This window comes from Lissotriton helveticus, chromosome 12 (genome assembly GCF_964261635.1).
Source record: "Lissotriton helveticus chromosome 12, aLisHel1.1, whole genome shotgun sequence".
NCBI lineage: Eukaryota > Metazoa > Chordata > Amphibia > Caudata > Salamandridae > Lissotriton > Lissotriton helveticus.
In genome coordinates, this window is record NC_136073.1 from 457,252,695 (window position 1) to 457,274,563 (window position 21,869).

General features: G+C 47.2%; 1 protein-coding gene across 1 annotated transcript; it reads left to right on the plus strand.

The window, feature by feature from the left end:
- The first annotated feature begins 926 nt into the window (after window positions 1-926).
- B3GNT9 (UDP-GlcNAc:betaGal beta-1,3-N-acetylglucosaminyltransferase 9) lies at window positions 927-2,683 on the plus strand. Its single transcript, XM_078671384.1, has one exon. It carries the CDS (start codon window positions 988-990, stop codon window positions 2,209-2,211), a length of 1,224 nt encoding a protein of 407 aa, XP_078527510.1. The 5' UTR covers window positions 927-987; the 3' UTR covers window positions 2,212-2,683.
- The last annotated feature ends 19,186 nt before the right edge of the window (window positions 2,684-21,869 follow it).

Here is a 21,869-nt window from a genome sequence, read left to right on the forward strand (position 1 = left end):
CTCTTCAAACATTTTGGTACTTCTAAATGCTTTCCACATTTGTTTACGTTACGGCTGCGTGCTTGGCGTCATAGCTTCCTTGGGGTCGAGCTCATAATTAAAGAACTGAAACCTTTACTGGAACTAAGAAGGATAGTGCCATTATTACTTGTGGTGGACTACCATCTCAACTACCACTCCAACTAGTAATCCACTTTCTCACAGTAAGTAGATAAATATATAGATAGATAGATAGATAGATAGATAGATAGATATATAGATATATAGATAGACTATTCTGAATTCCATGTTCTATTTACATGGACAATAAAAATATCTTGAGGTCCGTGGATGTACAGTTACAAACAGTACTCAATACTTACCTTAAATATATATGTTATGGGGTGGTGCTACTTTGTTAATTGTGATGCAACAGTTCAAAGTGATTGCTTTGCGAATAGAGATTTATTGGTGGAGCTCCTCGTTGCAGAGAAGGGTGAGGACGTCTGCTCCTGGTGAGCTATTGCATGTGTACCTACTTAAGCCTGTACAAGATTAACTGGTGTAAAAGTCATCCAAGTTTCACCTGCTGATGAGTCATCATTGCACTATGCATCTTCAAATGCAAATGAATACTTACAATATATATATATATATATATATATATATATATATATATATATATATATATATATATTTATTTATTTTTGTTTTGGTCTGTACTCGACTAGATATGGGTTATAACATTATCTTCACTATTCTTCCTTTTGGGGACTTTTTTCCTACTGAGAAAGGGCTTGTATTGACAGTTGAACAGGCCTGAACGGGTAGAAGAGATTCCACTTTACCACTGGAGGAATTCTTTATTCTGTCAATGTACAGAGTGGATAGCTACACTTATGTATTTCCTTGTTTAATAGATTATTTGTTCTATTTTTCAGGTGGAAATGGGCTCATCGCAATTTGCAAAAAGCAGCCTTTGACATACCGAAACAGGTTCTGGAGACAATGAGAATTCACCTAAAAGGGGATGCGCTGTGCACCCTTGTCCTCTTCCTTGGACTTTTTGCTGTGTTGTATTTACATTTTGGAAGTACTTCTACTCCTGGGGAGGAAAAAAAAAGGAATTGGACACCAACAGCTAAGTCAGTGATTCGAAGCCCACAAGTCCATGCTAAACACTCACATAAGGATTGGGAATTTGTGGAGGATGATCCGGAGTCTAAACCAGAATCGATGGTTGATTACAAGGCCCTGCCTACTGTCTCTGCCGCACCGACAGTGTCTCCCTTTGACTTCAAGGAATACTTACGGCATAAGGATGACAGAAATTATACTCTACTTGTGAATCAACCCAACAAATGCAAGAAGTACCCAGGTGGTCCTTTCCTGCTCATTGCCATTAAATCTGTGGTGGAAGATTTCGACAGGCGCGAAATTGTCCGTAAAACATGGGGCCGGGAAGGTCTTTTTAATGGCCTGCTTGTCCGCAGACTTTTTCTTCTGGGAGTTCCAAGGAATAGAACAGCAGTAAGCATGTGGGAGACCCTGCTGCATCAAGAGAGCCAGGCCTACAAAGACATTCTACTCTGGGACTTCATGGATACTTTCTTCAATCTGACCCTAAAAGAGGTCCACTTCCTGAAATGGGCTGCTGAGTTTTGTTCAAATGTAAAGTTTGTTTTCAAAGGTGATGCAGATGTGTTTGTCAATGTGGAGAACATAATCAATTTTCTGGTAGCCCACCCTCCCACTGAGGACCTCTTTGTTGGCCACATCATAAACCACGCCAAGCCCATCCGGTCAAGAAAGAGTAAATACTATATTCCAGAAACCATGTATGGCCTTGGGATGTATCCAGCCTATGCCGGGGGTGGAGGGTTTGTGATGTCTGGGACAACAATGAGAAAACTATCCAAGGCTTGTGAAGAAGTGGAGCTGTTCCCCATTGACGATGTATTTTTGGGCATGTGCTTGCAGCGGATCAACGTTAAACCTATCCTGCATGAAGGGTTCAAGACTTTCGGCATAACGAGACCGTCAGCGGCACCCCACATGCAAACATTTGACCCCTGCTTCTACAAGGATCTCATGGTCGTGCATAGTCTAAAAGTAGCTGAGATCTGGCTGATGTGGAACCTTCTTCACAACCAACAGTTATCCTGCTCTCGGAAGCTGCGTATCAGGAGGTCTTTTCATTGGAGGAGGAAAAAGAAAGCACTGAATCAATAGGTCGGACATTTGTACCTCTGAAGTATAGACAATACCACTTTTGGGAACTTGTTCTGAACTAGACAAGTGAAAAATGCTCGTAGGTTTAAGATGTCTTCTTTGCACTATCAGAACACAGGGGGGAAATCTATCCTGTGTTAGAGAATGAATTGTGTCTGATTTCATAAGAACCTTATTTATGATATGTAGACCTGTGGCTTCAAATTTCAGGGTGCCCTGCAACGTGCATGCTAGAGGTCTTTTCATAATTTATATTTTAGCAACAGAAAATAATACAAAGCACATTCTGCACTAAAAGACACACATGAAACGACTGCACACCAATAGGTACATTAAGAAATAACCTATCTCAAACATATTACATAGCCTTAAGCTACACACAAATCCATTGTACAAAAGGCAAAAAAGGAACTTGTCATACGATAAACAGTAATTTTTCATAACAGACGATAAAAAGTTTTAAAATCTGTAAACGGACCTTTTTTTAAATTATGTTTTCAGCATTGGTGGTCTGATTGCTTATTTCTTCCAACGCCCACACTTTGCTGATTCTTTTTCTATTTTTTTGTACTAATATCTGTACGTCTCACTTGAAAGACTTAGTTACGCACCTTCAAGTGTGCGTCCCCAGCTATATTAACAGCACAGGAAGGGAACATGCGCTGTTTAGTGATAAATTCCAACCCACAGAAAACATCCTTTCAAAAGTTGTAGAATTTGTGGTAATTCACATTCAATGTTTCAAATTGTTGGTGCTGGACTGACAGCCCCAAAACACATTATTGTCACGTGTCCCTACCTTGAAAATCAGGCTTTCTGATCAGTCACAAGTGTTTTACGATGAATTAAGGACACACTGAACTATGAGCAGACATTTCCGGGGCTCTGTCGAGTTCTAAAATCATTTTCTCAAGCTTGGCATCTGGTGAGATATAAAATCATTGCCAGATGCTGCCAGAGTGTTTCTTTTTTTAATTATACTTAAACCCTGTAACAGAGTTTGAGATCTGGGAAAAGCTGCAGATTTTGCAGCTCAGTGTTCAAGAATTCTGCAAGATTCATGAAACAGACCGCAGGTCCCCGGCTTCTGCCCACGTTGCCTCTCCACTGTACATTTTGTTGAGGGGGTAACATTTTTGGTACAGATGTTTGGGACGGATTCTTGGCAATACACTATGAAGGGAAGCTGACATCTGTTTGGATCATGGTGGACAGCAGAACCCCTACACAGTCCAATCAGAAGGGTTTATATTTTACACACTATTAAGTATTAGACCTTCGAAACTGTGAAACTTGCACTGTCATGCAACGAGGAAAGCTGAACAAAAAATAAAATATAACTAGGCATAAATCAATATAACCATGTAGATATATTGGTGGAACAAGTAGTCGAAGAAAGATGTGAACGCCTTGCTGCTGCCCTCGTGATGCCAACTGTGGCATGTGTGAATATGGCCATAGGAAGCCAATGGTCGTGTCCTCAATGTCTTCTGTCTCAATAAATATCAGCACAGACCTCACCAGTGGCCATGGAGCCAATCACCGAGGACTCCTTGTCTTGTGTCTACTTGGGATGCTGGGATATTATTGGGATACGTTTTCGTTTTCTTTTCTGCTGTGAATCCTTCCTGTCTAGAATGGAAAATCTGCCACAGTATTGCTAATGCACCCTCTGTTCATCTTTCCTGTGAAAACCCTGCATAAAATGGCAATTATGAGGACTCTATAATATTGAGAAACCCATATAATATCTCAGTGGGATGAGGACTGCTGTAGTTGAGATGAGGACTGCTGTAGGTAGCTGGCTCTCTATATAGAATACCAAAACGAGGAACTCTGTAACACAGAACAAACACATACAGTATATACAATACAAAATATATGTTGCTTGTTTTTATATCAATCACATTCAAGTATGAGAGCCATAGCATCGCAGCAGACCAGAGTGAGTGCTTCAAACATCATTAGAGCAAGTACCATCTTCTCTCCTCAACGAATGATTCCTTATTTACCATTGTATCATAAGAACATGAAACAGTTAGAAACAATGGGGTCATGGGACTGGGAGTTAAAAAAGTGCATAAAACGTAAGCAAGCGTATTATTTTAAGCTGCTAATACATGTGTAAATGTAATGATGGGCAACTCAACATGATTAGCACTTATTTTGTTAACAAGATAAAAAGTGGTAAAAAGAGGGGGTATTTTATCTCCTGTCACAGTGACAGACAAATATCCCAGTTTAAAATGAGAAGATAACATTACACAATAGCCATCAGGAGAATGTGTTCAGATAAATCCAATGCAACAATCCATTTAGACAAAAGAGCTAAAACGTTATGCCCAATAAATCAATGCAAGCTTTGATCTATAAATTAAAAGACACATCTATCAGCAACGTGATCTTCACAGTGCAATTCTCTCGTGTGCATTATTACTGATCAGAAACATTTATTATTTGCAGTAGAGATAAAAGCCATCAGTTACTCTGCTACAGTAAGAATCCTAGCTCTAAGGGTCCATATCCACCCCAGGAATTTAGCAACCACACATGCATGAGTAAATTTAGGGTCTGATCTAAGAATCCTGAGCTAGCACTAAATGCTCCCTTTTGTGGTAGTGTGGGCGAGCAGTTTAGGCTTATCAGAGGGTAGGTAAATACATTTGTTTTACTCACAGAGGCAATAAATGAGGCTCTCACAAGAATAAATCAGAGACCAGATTAGGAAAATAAGTACTATTTTTATGTAAATTTTGATACAAAGAACTTTGCTAACAAGTAAGTAATTTTTTTAATATTGATTTTTTACAAGTAAAATGTTCACTTAAATGCGTCTTCATGCAGTAACACATTCCTATGGGGAAAAAAGGCATAAGCTGCATAGTTATATAAGGTCGGTTTCTGGACTTAGGGTCATAGGGGGCAAAGGTCCAAAGTACGACCAGCAGTTACTCGTTACCTGCCCTGGGGCATCCAGGTGCAGAGGTGCGGTTGGGTTGGTAGCTTTGCGCGCTATGCCAGTGGACAGAGGGTAGTCCACCTAAAAACAGGCTACTGCGGGGGACTTGGGGACAAGTCCGGGAGCTCCCAATGTTGGTCTCGGGACTCAAGAGTCCTGGAAGCAAGAAAGCACATTTGATTCTTGAGTACCCAGAATGGGGGGTTCGGGTGTAGACTAGGTAGCTTGGCTGGGTTCTGTGCATTATAGGCCCTTGCGGTTGTCGGCCTTGCCGGTTGAGGGTGCATACATCTTGACAACTGGGTGACCCTGGAAGTGTGTCTCTGAGGTGCAGATGTCCCTTGATGGCTGTTCGGTCCCGGTTCTGTCAAAGTCCCAACTGAATTTAAACTGGCTTTTTTTGCTGCAAGGGCTGGCATCACCGATATTGGTGCTCTGCGGTCCTGGTGCACTCACATTCCGTGGGGGGACAGATCTGACCTCCTGGAGCACAGGTATCTCTTGCTGGGTGGCTGCTGCATTGGGCTGGCCAGGGAGCAGCAAAACGGTGAAGCGGACTCAGCTTCTTGGGTGCCTGCTGACTGCAGGGGAGTAGTTCCTCTACTCTAAGGGAGACTGCTGACAATTTGTAAAGGGCTGGTAGTCTAGGGGGTTCTTGGCAGATGCTCCGATGCAAGACAAGTAACTTGGGCACAATTGTTGAGACTGGTGCAGGGAGGCAGGGTTAAGCGTCAAAAGTCCACAGCAAATCTCCAGTTCTCGTTTTCTCACTGCTCTTCTTTGTCCTTATCTTCTGGATCTGTTGAATCTAAGTTCCTGGCATCAGGGGTGCCACCTAAATACTCAATTTAGGGGCATTAAGGTGGAGTGACCGGTAGTAGCCAATGGGCTCCTTACCTTTAGGGTGACTACACCCCCTATATGACCACTTCCTCTGGGGAGTGGGCATAACCCTGACCCAGTGAGCCTAATTCCAACAAATTCCAAGATGATGGAATTCTAGTGTTTGTGATCACATCAGGTATCCCACCTTAGGGTTGGAACTGGGCTGATAGGAAATACGCTTCCTGACTAGCCAATTTTCCACATATTCTAGTGTCAAATATGCTTCAGGGCAGGAAGTGGCACTTCCCACGTCTGTGGGAACCCAGGGTCGTATATCATAGGCGGCAGAGCCCTTTGAAGCATCCTGCCTTGATATGCTGATTACTTAGCCATCCTGTTTGCACCAGTCAGTCAGTACACTAGAGGTAGGTAGGTTTTCAGGAACCACCTCTAAGGTGCCTTCTGGGTGCATGTATTAATAAATACATCACTGGAATCAGTGTGGGCTTATTAATGTGAGATGTTTGATTCCAAAAATCTTTAGTTTCATTAAAGCCATCATGTAGCTGAGGAACTCGCCAGTGTCCAGTGCATATATTCAAGATGGCTTCCTTTATTATTATTAAGTGATTTGTGGAGCGCATAGCTGCCCAAAGGTTTCCCAGTGCTAAGAGACCAATTCCGAAGAAAGGATAGAGGTGGGTTAATAATACTGATGGAACAGACAAGTTATAATTGACTTCCAGAAGGCTGCATTAGTTTCCAGAAGTCTAGATTCGCGTGGCAGTGAATTCCACAGCTTGGGTGCCAGATGAGTGAAAGATCTGCCTCTCCATCTAACTCTCCTGATTCTGGTAGTTTTAAACAGCCGTTTAGAGCAGGATCTGAGGCATCTGTTAGGGACATAGGGGGCAAGAGGTTTTTGATTGTACTCGGGCCCTTGTTGTGTAGGGCTATGCGTGTCATACAGAGTGCCTTGAACTTAATTCTGGCCTCAATTGGGAGCCAGTGAAGCGCTTTTAGATGCTTCCTGGCTGATTCCTGGATTGGGACCTTGCACAACAGCCTTGCTGCTGCATTCTGGACCACTTGAAGTCTATTATTAACATATTTAGGTGCCCCTAGGAATAGTGAATTTCCATAGTCCAAATGTGAATGGACTACTGTCTGTCTGAGCTGTATGGGGATACGCTCCAGAACTTTACGGAGCATTCTGAGTAGTCCAAAACATGTGCCTGCTTGTTTCTTGGCTTGGATCACCATTGTTAGATCCTTATCAAGCCAGAAACCAAGAATTTTGATAGTCCCCTTCGGAGTAGGTGGGCTACCCAGGTAATTGGGCCAGCTGATCAGAGGCCTGGGGAATGCCTTGTTCCCGAGGACCATCAGCTCCGTTTTATCCCCATTCAGCTTTAGGCAGCTGTTCATCATCCATTCCACAACCCTTTCCATGCAGGGTGCTAAGCTATCGGAGTTGCCGTTGTATCTGGGATCTAGGGAGATCACCGACTGAGTGTCATCAGCGTAGGATATCGTGGAGACATCAAACTCTTGTGCCATCCAAGCTAGTCGTTCCATGCAGACATTGAACAATGTGGGATTCAGCGCGTAGCCCTGAGGCACCCCGCAAGTCAGAGGCAACGTCTTAGAGATGAGGTTAGTTTCCATAACTTGGAAAGTTCTACCTTTCAGTAAAGATGCCAGCCACTGTAGGGTTTTATCTTGGACGCCAAGGTCCAGCAGTCTATTTTGCAAAGTATGGTGGTCCACCGTGTCAAATTCTGCGCTATGATCAAGAAGTAGTAGAGCAGCTGAGCATCCCTGATCCTGTGTCATTTTAAGTTCCTCTACCACTGCCAGGAATGCTGATTTTGTGCTGTGCTGTGCTGAGCACAAATTCCTATCTGTATGGAATGGAGGAATTGGTTTGTTTCCAGAAACTCTGTCAACACTCCATTTATGTGTGTTTCTAACAATTTTCAAGCAAATGGCAGCAGTGAAATGGGACGATAATTCCCTAGTTGGGCTGGATCTAGATTAGTTTTTTTTTAACAGAAGTCTAATTATTGCACGTTTCCATGCACTTGGTACTTCGCCCAACTCTACTGAAAGGTTCATGATTTTAACTAGTGTTGGGAGCAAGACCTTTGTAACATTTTTAAGAACATACGGTGTAGCAGTGTCTAATGGTGAGCATGATTTCACCTTATCCATCAATAATTTCACATCCTCTGTGTTGACTGACGGGGAAGCTAATGAGAGTGGGCGTAGCGGAGTTCTGCGTCTGATCTCTTTCCTGCCTTATGAATGTCTCACTCTTGGTCAGAAGTGAGCTATAGATGTCCGTGACTTTTTTGAGGAAGTATGTAGCTAGATCATTACGTCTTTCCTCCGTGGCCTCAGCCGTGTGTGTGCGGCATGTGTTAGAGAGCTTAATGCCTTGACCACTGCGAAAAGGTCCTTTGAGGCATTCTGAACCTGATTAATCTTTAGCTCAAAGAATTTTGACTGTGCCTCTTTAATACTGTTGTGGTATCGCCTGATAGCCGCCTTATACCTGGCTTTGAGTTGTAAATCATTGTTTTTCCTCCATTCCCTTTCAATATAAATGCAGTTTTTCTTTAAGGATAATAGTTGAGTGTTAAACCATAGAGCCATTTTGAGCCTGGATTTTGGTTTAGAAGATGGTTATGGGGCCAATTTATCCAGTGATTGTGTGATCCAATTTTCCCAGCTGGAGTAAACTTCTTCAGCTTTATCATGTGTCTTGGTGTCCAGTGAGGCTAGGAGATTCCCCCTTTGAATCTGTGTTTAACTTGGGCCAGTTTCTTGCCTTCGTAGCTACCAAAGGAAGGTACTTTTCCTTTCAAATTACCCTGTTGCCAAGTTTCAATGGAATGTTGTTCTGACCAGGGTACTGGTGTTGGAAGGGTGACTGAAATATTAGGGCCATTTGAGATTACTAGATCGAGTATATGACCCTTGATGGGTGTAGCAGACGTAACCAGCTGGGATAGTTGTAGACCCTTAAGATCTAGCAGCAGCCTCTTGCCACTAGGGAGGTTCTGGTTCTCAAAATGAAGATTTAGGTCCCCTAATATGGTGACATGGGCTTTTTTCACTAGAAAGCTGGCTAAAGAAGTGGTCAGGCTATCTAAGAACCCTCCACAAGGGCCAGGGTGCCTGTATATTACAAGCCCTGAAAAGGTGCATGTTGGTGTGAAAGTGATGGAAAATTGGAGGCCTTTGCAGCCCTGAATAAAAAGGGGGTTAATGATGCATTAAAATTTATTTTTTAATCAGGATGGTAAGTCAACCCCCCACCTGCCCTATGTGGTCGTGTTTATAGATTTGAAATCCTGGGGGTATGGCCATTAAAATATCTGGGGTGGAGCTGTTGTTAAGCCGTCTTTCTGTTATAAATAAGGCGTTGAAATTTGCCTCCTCTAATAGCAGGCAGATTTTGGTTTTGTGTTTGGACAGTGATCGGCTGTTAATTCTTGTTCACTAACAATGTCCCAAAATCAACATGAACATTACAGGGGCATATCTGCTCATGCAGCTATGTCCTCACATGTCATATAAGGCATCCTGCCTTAGCGCTGTAAAGCGTGCGGTAGGGGTGACATTTTACATGCAGCATCTGCAGGCAATGCAGACAGGAGGGGTGCCATGTGTGTCTTCACTTTTCTCTGCACCTTGTCACACAGCCTGCAATGACAGTTTGCATGAATGTGGTAGGGGTCCCTTAGGGTGGCTCAATACCTGCTGCAGCTCTTGGGGACCCTCTTTAGTCGCTTTGCCCTAGGTACCAGGGGTACTATTTTGTAGGGACTTATAGGGGGTACTAATGATATTTCCAATTGGGGGAACATTTGTACAATGTTAGGGAAAGAGATCTGGCACTTGGGACCTGGATAGCAGGAGCCAGGTGCACTTCTGTCAAAATTGCATCAAATACCTGGCAAAAAGTGGGGGTGACTATGTCAAAAAGGGACACTTTCCTACACAGTTATTGCCAATTTACCTACCCATTGGACATGTTTGCCCTGTGCCAGCACATCTGTGTGGTCCTTCCATCATCAGCTTCTGACATTGCTGGAAAATCTGCCAGTGGATAAGTCTACTGTCAACATCAACCGTTTTGGCTGAATATCATCCAGCGGGTTTACTTCCTTGACAATGATATAGCAGATAACCTTAAATCTGGTATATTTTCCACTGCCACCCAGTAGGAGTTAAGTCAGCTACTGGTCAGAAATAGCACCCCCCCACACCCCCAACTTCAAACTCTAACTCTGACCCATAGACTTGCATACAGTCTTATTGCACGTCCAGCTCCTCAGAACAGGCATTATTTGCCGTACTAAGGACCATAGCTCCAACACGTTAGACTTGCACCACGCCCATTGGTGTTCACATGTTCTGGAATGTCCCTCTGTTAGACCTGTCTGGATTTTTTTGCGTAGTCCCTCCTCATTATCCTTTATTTTGTCCCCTTTTTGCCCCTCGTTCCCTTAATATTTCTACTACTTTTTATAGGTGTTGGTCAAGGGGATAGGTGTTCTTTTTCCCCCCATAATCTTTTACCTCAGGCCCAGAGGCCTGTTCTGACAGGGAAAGTTGGAGCCACAAAATGGTGGCTACCAACTGCCCTAACTGCCAAGTCCAGAACTCACCCATAGACCAGCATAGGGCATTCCAGAACCTTCTGGTCCATTCTGGACCACTGAAGGGCAGCCTATAAAAGGCGGAATGCGGGGCAGCCATTTTGTCTACCTGTGGAAGTCAGCTGGAGGACAGGTTGTAGCTAAGGGTGGGAAAAGGTTAGACTTAGGGTTGACCTCCTGGACTGGGAAGCTGCCTATTTGGTCCAACCCACTACTCCCCTTTTAGTTACTTGTCTTGGCCCCGCTGTGGGGAGTTACTGGAGACCCTGGGCGCCTAGCTTGCCCCTTGTCTAAATTGTACAGGGGAAGCCTTCAGGAGAAGGAGACTGCAGCGCTGCGGTGTGCAGTCCTCTGCCCAGTGAACGAGGCTCAGAAAGAATAACCCTCATCCCTATATCCCAGTCTCCATCCAGACTTAACAAGGAAAAGGACTTTGCGAAGTGGGAACTGGGTGCAGAAGCGAACCAGCGCTGTTCCTACCTTCCTGGGTGCTGGGGAAGGATTGTGTCCTGAGAAGCCCTGGTGAAGGGTGCCAGTTTCCCTGGAATAGAGCCCCCCCGGGATCCACTGAGCCTGGGAAGCCTGGCAAGGCTTCCCTTTGTGAGCGGGACCCCAGGGGCGCCTTCCGCGCTTCAACCGCGTTGCTGAGGAACATCCCGGTAATCAGGGGAAAGCCAGGGCGAGACGCTAACCAAAGGCGCCTTCGCGCATGCCCAATCTGCGTTATTCAGTCTCCCAGGAGGGGCCTAGGACCGAGCAGGCCCAGTGCGGGGACACTATACCCTCGCGCATGCGCGGAAGCCTCGCGTGTGGAGAAAAACGACGACTTCACTGCTGAGGAGAAGCGTCTCCATTGCGCGCCGAGGGACAGATCCATTCCGGTGTGGAACCGCCGCTCTAGTGACTGAGTCCTCACAGCAGCGACCCGGGTTGCACCTGGGTGGGCTGCTGCTCTGTTGAGAAAGGGGGCGGGGAGGCCAACCACCGAAGAAGGAGCGTCTGCAGGGTCTGGCAGGAGAGCGGAGGACTTGCCTGCTGCCTGCTCATCCAAGTAAGCTGGGAAGAGTGAGGGGTGGCGAGGGAGAGCTGATTAGGCCTCCTGTTCGTCTGTCTTCTTCCCCCCCTTAGGGCAGCACTGACTTCAGGGATGGAGGAGGTATAAGGCCTCCTAGAATAAAGGGCTCTTGACAGTGCATGACAGTTTGCCCCCCCCCCCTGAATGGAATAGAAGCTGTGTGGAGCAAAAGACAAATACCATACATACTTAACTGGCCTAAGAAAGCTTAAAGGTTACCTGCCAGTTATTGATAAAGTGCCTATTTAAATGTAATGAACTACAGAAATTCATTGATAATTTGCATAATAGATTAAAAGTGTTATTGCAATTGCTGAGTCCAGTTGTAGAGTATAGGTCCTACTTAGAAAATATGCCTAATTAAATGCTAGAACCTCTAGTAATGTAAAGTTGATGACTTAAGTTAGCACCTTGACAGAGTCTATATTAATTTCCTGATTAATAGGTATTGTGCTTTCTTCTCCAAAAGGGAATCTGCATAAGATGTCAATTTAGTAATTGTAAAAGACTAAGCCTATTTACAAGTTACATGTATTGAGTTGTTATTCTCTTTCCACAGACAAACAGTGTTATAATTTCTCCTGAACTAAGTGTAAATCTTTCCTGTGTGAATACTGAGAGTTAAACCAAAGAGAATTCTATTTTTATAAAACAGCTCATATTTTCCTAACAACTTGGTGTAGTGTTGTTTTTGTGTGCTATTGCGTGGATTTACTTTTGGGTGGTCTGCAACCTTCACACTGTGCCTCTAGAAATTGCTTGTCTTACCCCTAGGCCAGGCTACCCTAGGTGACCCGGCATCTCAGGTTCTAACATTTGGTGCCTAGCGGTGGGATACTGACTTGGTTGCAGCTACTCACTAGTAATTTAACGCAATACACTAACCTACACCAGGAGTTTTCTCCTTGCGGCCCTCCTAATTTGAATTTTGTTTTTTCTAAATTTATTTCTGGTGGTGGGTGGAGGTTAACCTCAGGTCACTTCTTGGTTTTCTCCTGTGAGTTGATTCTATCCTATAGCGAAAGATGGAATTGAATTTTAAAGAGCTTGAAGCCAATACTGTGGCCCAACTCAGAGATTGGTGTCAGCATCAAGGGGTATTTTTTAATAAAGGTGCCAAGAAAGGAGAGTTGCTGACAAGCATAAGGGCATGGGTGGAAGCTCATTTAAGGGAGGAACCAGAAACTGAAGAGGGTGACGAGGACACTGTCCCTGAGGCTGCATTGTTGAACCAAGTGGGAGGTGGGAATCTGCTGACAGGTCCCAGGATACCTTCAAGGGCAAGCAGCAGCGTCTCAGACAGGGGTTTAACTGAAGCCGAGCTAGAAGATAGGAGGGAGGAGAGGAGAATGAAGTTGGAATTAGCTAGGATGGATATGGAAAGGGAGGAAAGGAGGTTAGCTCATGAGCGAACCATCAAGGAGATGGACCTACAAGCCGTACTAAGAAGGTCTCCCAATCCTGATAATGGTGGCAGCGAAAATAAAGTGAACACCAGGGAATCCAGACCCTATTTACCCAAAGATGTCATTGCTAGCTACACCCCAGGTGATGACATTGCCAAATGGTTGGCCGCCTACGAAGTTTCTTTAAGGGCTCATGGGATCTTGGAAACTCACTGGGGAGGTGGGCTGTATAAATACATGCCACCTGCTGGCAGAGACACCTTGTTGGCTCTGGAGCAGAATGAGCAAACCCACTACCCTGCAATGAAGGTGGCACTGGTGAAAAAGTTTGGACTTACCCCTGAAAGGTACAGACAGAAATTCAGGGGAAGTCACAAAATGAGTACCCAGAATTGGGTAGACTTTTTAGACTACACCAAGAAAGCTTTGGAGGGTTGGGTCAAGGGCAGCGAGGTGAAAGACTATGAGGGGCTGTACAATCTATTTTTGAAAGAACACCTCCTCGAGAAATGTTTTCCCGAGTTGCGCCAACACCTGGTGGACAGCAAGCTGACCGATCCCCGGAAGCTTGCAGAGGAGGCGGACACTTGGGCAAGTACCCGGGTGTCCTCAAAGGGGACTGGAGGGGATTCTCAAAAAGCCGGACAGGGTGCCCCCCAGAAGAAAGAGGGAGGAGATAAAAAGAAGGAGTTCTCCAAAGGTCCCCAAAATAATTTCCAAGGTAAGGGAGCAGGTTTCACCCCTAGGGCAAACCCGCCCAGAAACCCTAATCCTGGCCAAAGCCAGCAGCCAAGGGTTCCCCACTGTTTTGAATGTGGTGGTGTTGGACATTATAAGGGAGATGTCAGATGCCCAAAGAGACCACCCCCTCCCACCGGAGGAAAGTCACCGGGAGTAGCTAGTGTAGCGCTCGGGGAGGTGTTGCCCTTAGATAAGGGGGGTGAGTGGGCGGGTGTCACCTTAGTGTCCCTGGGAGAGCGGGAGATGGTACCAAAGATCCAGGTGCCCCCAAATACTACAAAGTATGGGCAATGGGTTACCATCAATGGCCAAAGAGGGGAGGCTCTGAGAGATACAGGAGCCAGTATGACTATGGTGAGAAGTCAACTGGTGTCTCCAGGGCAGGTTGTTCCTAATGTACTCCACCCCGCCGCGATGGCTGACGGCAGAATGGGCCACTATCCAGTGGCTGAGGTTCCCTTTGAGTGGGAAGGGGTTGCAGGTTCACTTCGAGTTGCCGTAAGCCCTGCCGTGCCAGTTGATTGTCTGTTGGGGAATGACATGGAGCACAACACTTGGAGAGAGGTGGAATACCGGACGCATTCTGCGATGCTGGGTACACCTGACTGGGCCTGTGTAAGCACACGGTCTGCGACTGCCCGGAGAGGGAGTTCGCCTGGGTTGGAGCCTGGAACAATGGCCCAACCCGCTGCAAAAAAGGGACAGAATTGGAGACAGGGACAGCCTGCTTCGGCTTCCACGCCCCATGTGACAGATCGGCCACCTGCGGTGGTAGGCCAGGAGTCCATGGAAGGGGGAGTAGACTCTCTGGAGGATTTACCCATCCCTGCTGAATGGCATGTGGAGGGAGGTCCTACCAGAGAGGAATTCTGTAAGGGGCAGAGGGAGTGCCCTACCCTTGAGGGACTGAGGCGTCAGGCTGAAGCCCAGGCAGCAGGTGATGCTACGGGACACCACCATATTTACTGGGAGGATGGCCTCCTCTACAGTGAACCTAAGGTACCTCTACCTGGCTCATCAAGGGCCTTGGTGGTCCCGCAGCAATACCGAGCCTTTCTGCTGGAATTGGCTCATGCGATACCACTGGCAGGACACTTAGGCCAGGACAAGACCTTTGCACGGCTTGTTCTCCACTTTTACTGGCCTCAGATGAAAGCGGCGTCCAACACATACTGTAGGACATGTGTATCCTGCCAGGCCAGTGGGAAAACAGGGGTGAAGCTAAAGGCTCCCCTGGAACCACTTCCTGTCGTTAGCACCCCCTTTGAAAGGGTGGGCATCGACATTGTAGGGCCATTGGATCCACCAACAACAGCTGGTCACAGGTTTATCCTGGTTCTGGTGGATCATGCCACACGGTACCCAGAGGCCATCCCTCTGAGGACTGTTACTGCACCTGTGGTGGCTAGGGCCCTGATGGGAATCTTTACCCGGGTAGGATTTCCCAAGGAGGTTGTGTCTGATAGGGGGACCAACTTCCTGTCAGCTTACATGCGGACAATGTGGAAGGAGTGTGGAGTGACCTACCGGTTCACCACTCCTTATCACCCCCAGTCCAATGGACTGGTTGAGAGGTTTAATAAGACCCTGAAGGGCATGATAAGAAGTCTGCTAGAGAGCTTACGGAGGAAGTGGGACGTTCTCCTACCTTGCTTGCTGTTCTCTTACAGAGAGGTGCCGCAGAAGGGAGTGGGCTTCAGCCCTTTTGAATTGTTGTATGGGCACCCTGTGCGTGGGCCTCTCAGCCTGGTGAAGGATGGATGGGAGAAGTCTCCCAGAAAACCTCCCCAGGATGTGGTGAGCTACATGTTGGCCTTCAGAAGCCAGATGGCCAAGTTGTGGAAGCAGGCTGCTGACAACTTGGAGGCCAGTCAGGCAGTCATGAAGGAATGGTACGACCAAAATGCTCACCCGGTGGAGTTGGAGCCTGGCCAGAAAGTATGGGTGATGGAACCTGGAGAGCTAAGTGCCCTTCAGGATCGTTGGACAGGCCCATTTGAGGTGTTGGAGAAGAAGGGTAAGGCCACCTACTTGGTGGATCTTAAGACCCCGCGGCAGCCCTTACGGGTGCTGCATGCCAATCGCCTCAAACCCCACCATGAGAGGCCAGAGGTCATCCTGATGTTGGTGACTGATGGTGCTGAGGAAGCAGAAAGCGAGCCTCTCCCAGATCTCTTTTCATGCCAAGAGAAGGATGGGTCGGTGGAGGGAGTGATTCTCTCCCCATCCCTAACTCCTGAACAGCGAGAGGATTGCCGCCAGGTATTGGGGCAGTACTCTTCGCTGTTCTCCCTTGTCCCGGGAAGAACCCACCTGTGTACCCATGATGTGGACACAGGAGACAGCCCCCAGTGAAATCCAAGACCTACAGGCTGTCGGACAAGGTGAAGGCTAGCATCCATGGCGAAGTTGCCAAGATGTTGGAGCTAGGAGTGATAGAACCTTCCAGCAGCCCTTGGTCCAGCCCGGTGGTGCTAGTCCCAAAAGCCGCCCCACCGGGCACCACACCAGAACTGAGGTTCTGTGTAGATTACCGAGGACTGAACTCAGTTACCAAGACTGATGCTCATCCAATCCCTAGGGCAGATGAGTTAATTGACCGGCTAGGAGCTGCCCAATACCTAAGTACCTTTGACCTCACTTCAGGGTACTGGCAGATCTCCTTGACAGATGGAGCAAAGGAAAGGTCAGCCTTCTCCACGCCTGAGGGACACTTCCAGTTCTGTGTGATGCCCTTTGGGCTTAAGAACGCCCCTGCCACATTTCAGCGGCTGGTGAACCAGGTCCTCTCTGGAATGGAGAGTTTCTCTGCTGCTTACCTGGATGACATTGCTGTCTTCAGTAGCAGTTGGGAGGACCATTTGCAACATTTGCAAGCAGTTCTCCAGGCCCTGAAACAAGCTGGATTGACCATCAAAGCCAGCAAATGCCAGATTGGGCAGGGGTCGGTTGTGTACCTTGGACACTTGGTGGGTAGGGGGTCAGTGCAGCCCCTGCAGGCGAAGATTGAGGCAATCATGGCCTGGGAACCCCCCAAGACACAGACTGAGGTCCGAGCTTTCCTGGGCCTCACAGGTTACTACCGTCGCTTTGTGAAGGGGTATGGCACTATTGTAGCGCCCCTCACAGAGCTCACCTCTAGGAAACAACCTCGACGGGTAGTTTGGACAAAGGCTCGTCAGCAAGCCTTTGAAAAGTTGAAGCAGGCAATGTGTGAAGCACCGGTCCTGAAGGCTCCCGATTTCTCCAAGGAGTTCATTGTTCAAACAGATGCATCCGAACATGGCATTGGGGCAGTGTTATCGCAACTAAATGAAGAGGGCCTGGATCAGCCTGTAGTCTTCTTATCCAGGAGACTGCTTCCCCGGGAACAGAAGTGGAGTGCAATTGAGAGGGAAGCTTTTGCGGTGGTGTGGGCTCTGAAGAAGCTGCGGCCATACCTCTTTGGCTCGCACTTCCTGGTTCAGACTGACCACCGCCCCCTGCGTTGGCTGATGCAAATGAAGGGGGAAAATCCCAAGCTGTTGAGGTGGTCAATCTCCCTACAGGGAATGGACTTCCGGGTGGAACATCGGCCTGGAGTGGACCATGCCAATGCAGACGGTCTCTCCCGGTATTTCCGCCTTAGTGAAGAGGACTCCCAAGGGGTTGGGTAGTTCTCCCCACTTTCAGCTGGGGGGGACGCGTGTTAGACCTGTCTGGATTTTTTTGCATAGTCCCTCCTCATTATCCTTTATTTTGTCCCCTTTTTGCCCCTCGTTCCCTTAATATTTTTGTGTCTACTACTTTTTATAGGTGTTGGTCAAGGGGATAGGTGTTCTTTTTCCCCCCATAATCTTTTACCTCAGGCCCAGAGGCCTGTTCTGACAGGGAAAGTTGGAGCCACAAAATGGTGGCTACCAACTGCCCTAACTGCCAAGTCCAGAACTCACCCATAGACCAGCATAGGGCATTCCAGAACCTTCTGGTCCATTCTGGACCACTGAAGGGCAGCCTATAAAAGGCGGAATGCGGGGCAGCCATTTTGTCTACCTGTGGAAGTCAGCTGGAGGACAGGTTGTAGCTAAGGGTGGGAAAAGGTTAGACTTAGGGTTGACCTCCTGGACTGGGAAGCTGCCTATTTGGTCCAACCCACTACTCCCCTTTTAGTTACTTGTCTTGGCCCCGCTGTGGGAAGTTACTGGAGACCCTGGGCGCCTAGCTTGCCCCTTGTCTAAATTGTACAGGGGAAGCCTTCAGGAGAAGGAGACTGCAGCGCTGCGGTGTGCAGTCCTCTGCCCAGTGAACGAGGCTCAGAAAGAATAACCCTCATCCCTATACCCCAGTCTCCATCCAGACTTAACAAGGAAAAGGACTTTGCGAAGTGGGAACTGGGTGCAGAAGCGAACCAGCGCGGTTCCTACCTTCCTGGGTGCTGGGGAAGGATTGTGTCCTGAGAAGCCCTGGTGAAGGGTGCCAGTTTCCCTGGAATAGCGCCCCCCCGGGATCCACTGAGCCTGGGAAGCCTGGCAAGGCTTCCCTTTGTGAGCGGGACCCCAGGGGCGCCTTCCGCGCTTCAACCGCGTTGCTGAGGAACATCCCGGTAATCAGGGGAAAGCCAGGGCGAGACGCTAACCAAAGGCGCCTTCGCGCATGCCCAATCTGCGTTATTCAGTCTCCCAGGAAGGGCCTAGGACCGAGCAGGCCCAGTGCGGGGACACTATACCCTCGCGCATGCGCGGAAGCCTCGCGTGTGGAGAAAAACGACGACTTCACTGCTGAGGAGAAGCGTCTCCATTGCGCGCCGAGGGACAGATCCATTCCGGTGTGGAACCGCCGCTCTAGTGACTGAGTCCTCACAGCAGCGACCCGGGTTGCACCTGGGTGGGCTGCTGCTCTGTTGAGAAAGGGGGCGGGGAGGCCAACCACCGAAGAAGGAGCGTCTGCAGGGTCTGGCAGGAGAGCGGAGGACTTGCCTGCTGCCTGCTCATCTAAGTAAGCTGGGAAGAGTGAGGGGTGGCGAGGGAGAGCTGATTAGGCCTCCTGTTCGTCTGTCTTCTTCCCCCCCTTAGGGCAGCACTGACTTCAGGGATGAAGGAGGTATAAGGCCTCCTAGAATAAAGGGCTCTTGACAGTGCATGACAGTTTGCCCCCCCCCCCCCCCCCCTGAATGGAATAGAAGCTCTGTGGAGCAAAAGACAAATACCATACATACTTAACTGGCCTAAGAAAGCTTAAAGGTTACCTGCCAGTTATTGATAAAGTGCCTATTTAAATGTAATGAACTACAGAAATTCATTGATAATTTGCATAATAGATTAAAAGTGTTATTGCAATTGCTGAGTCCAGTTGTAGAGTATAGGTCCTACTTAGAAAATATGCCTAATTAAATGCTAGAACCTCTAGTAATGTAAAGTTGATGACTTAAGTTAGCACCTTGACAGAGTCTATATTAATTTCCTGATTAATAGGTATTGTGCTTTCTTCTCCAAAAGGGAATCTGCATAAGATGTCAATTTAGTAATTGTAAAAGACTAAGCCTATTTACAAGTTACATGTATTGAGTTGTTATTCTCTTTCCACAGACAAACAGTGTTATAATTTCTCCTGAACTAAGTGTAAATCTTTCCTGTGTGAATACTGAGAGTTAAACCAAAGAGAATTCTATTTTTATAAAACAGCTCATATTTTCCTAACAACTTGCTGTAGTGTTGTTTTTGTGTGCTATTGCGTGGATTTACTTTTGGGTGGTCTGCAACCTTCACACTGTGCCTCTAGAAATTGCTTGTCTTACCCCTAGGCCAGGCTACCCTAGGTGACCTGGCATCTCAGGTTCTAACACCCTCCATCAGAGATCCTTAATTCCCCATGTGGACAGAGCTTTGTAGGTTTCAGCAAACATAACATGCATCCTAGCTTATTATTAAAAACAGTGATCACTTTTATTTTATCACTCCAGTTTGAAAGTAGACATATTATTACACAACCAATCATGTTGGGAGCTCCAGCCACAGTGCTCTTTTACAGAAGATAAATAGATAAAGCACTTTAAAAGTGGAAAAGTCAAAACTAACAAGTATGTATTTCCTGAGAGAGACAAGTGTGAGCACAGAGTGGTGGATTTGAGAAGTGGCCCTTGAGCGAGAAAATTGTCTGCTGTTAAAGAATGTACAAGAAGAATGAGCTGTACGCTTATTTTTCTGATCTCACGATCAAACTCTGGAACCCTATGCTATCGGATTTACAGACCTTAGAAGAGCATTCTGGTTTTAGAAAGTCTCTAAAATCATGGCTATTAGCCTTTAAGCATATACACTAAATTGCCCCATGTTCTGGCTAGTTGGGAGCACTAAGTTGCCTCTGGGTAACAGCATGCTTTAGAAGTTATTTTAATTTAATTCCATTCCATTTTTTGTCTTACAAACACCACATTCCTGAGCCATCATTCCACCACAGTAAGCCAATCATGGCTTACAAATATGGGCCATTGGGCCATATGATGTGTGTTAAGAGTTTGAGCTGCTAGAAGATGAGGTATAGAAAGCTTCCAAAGGTGGAGATAGCGATTCAGATGTAAATCATGAAATGTAAATATTGACAGACTTTACTGCCTTGATTAACTCCCAAACACTGGCCACGTATGCTGGGAGGGGCGCTGGGGTGAGGTGGTACTTCAAAGATGATAAGGCTACTAATGTTGTCAACGACTAGATTTCATTACTACTAGATATAAGCGTTTGAAGGTCCTGCTTGATAATTTATTTATCAGTTTTCTACTCCACACCTGCAACAAGAAATATTAGACTGCTTTAAAATGAACATATAATAGTCATGGTAAAGTTTACGGTAGAGAATAAGCAATAAGAACAAATGAGTGGTTTGTGGTAGCTTGGGAACCTTCACAGGGGCTGATGTAGGCTAGGTGTAGGTTGAATTGTCGTGTTTAGTTTGAATGATAGGAAGATTGCGTCACAGTTTGGGAGGTTTTGATTTTCAGAGTTTCCAGCATCTTTCCAGGATCTTTGATTGTAAGGTCCTGCTGCTCACCAGAGATGTAAGGATGTTGGCCCAATATGTAGAGCGAATGATCTCCTACGCCGATGACACTCAGCTCTTCCTCTCCCTCACCAAGGACCCACGCACCGCCAAAACCAACATCCATGACGGAATGAAGGCCATCTCTGACTGGATGAGGAGCAGCCGGCTGAAACTGAACTCGGACAAGACGGAGGTCCTCATCCTCGGACCCAACCCCTCGGCCTGGGACGTCTCCTGGTGGCCGACCACCCTCGGGACAGCACCGACACCCACCGACCACGCACGCAATCTAGGACTCATCTTTGACTCCTCCCTCTCCATTTCCAAACAGGTCAACGCCGTCTCCTCCTCCTGCTACAACACCCTCCGCAAGCTTCGCAGGATCTACAAGTGGATTTTGACCAAAACAGTGACACAGGCCCTCGTCAGCAGCAGGCTGGCCTACGGCAACGCACTCTATGCCATAATCCCAGCCAAACAACTACGACGAATACAGCGCATCCAAAATGCCTCCGCCCGACTGATCGTCAATGTCCCCCGCTGCAGCCACATCACCCCCACCTGACAAACCTACACTGGCTCCCTGTCGACAAGAGGATCACCTTCAAACTCCTCACCCACGCACACAAAGCACTCCACACCGGACCAGCCTACCTGAACAGCAGACTCAGCTTCAACACCCCCACCCGCCAGCTCCGCTCCGCCAGCCTCGCCCTCGCCGCCTTCCCCCGCATCCAACGAACACCCTCCGGTGGCAGATCCTTCTCCTACCTCGCCGCCAAGACCTGGAACACCATACCTACCCATCTACGGCAGACCGGAGACCTACTCGCCTTCAGAAGACTCCTCAAGACCTGGCTCTTCGAGCAGTAGCGAACCCCCACCCCCCACCCCCCACCCCCTCTCAGCGCCTTGAGACCCTCACGGGTGAGTAGCGCGCTTTACAAATACCATGATTGATTGAT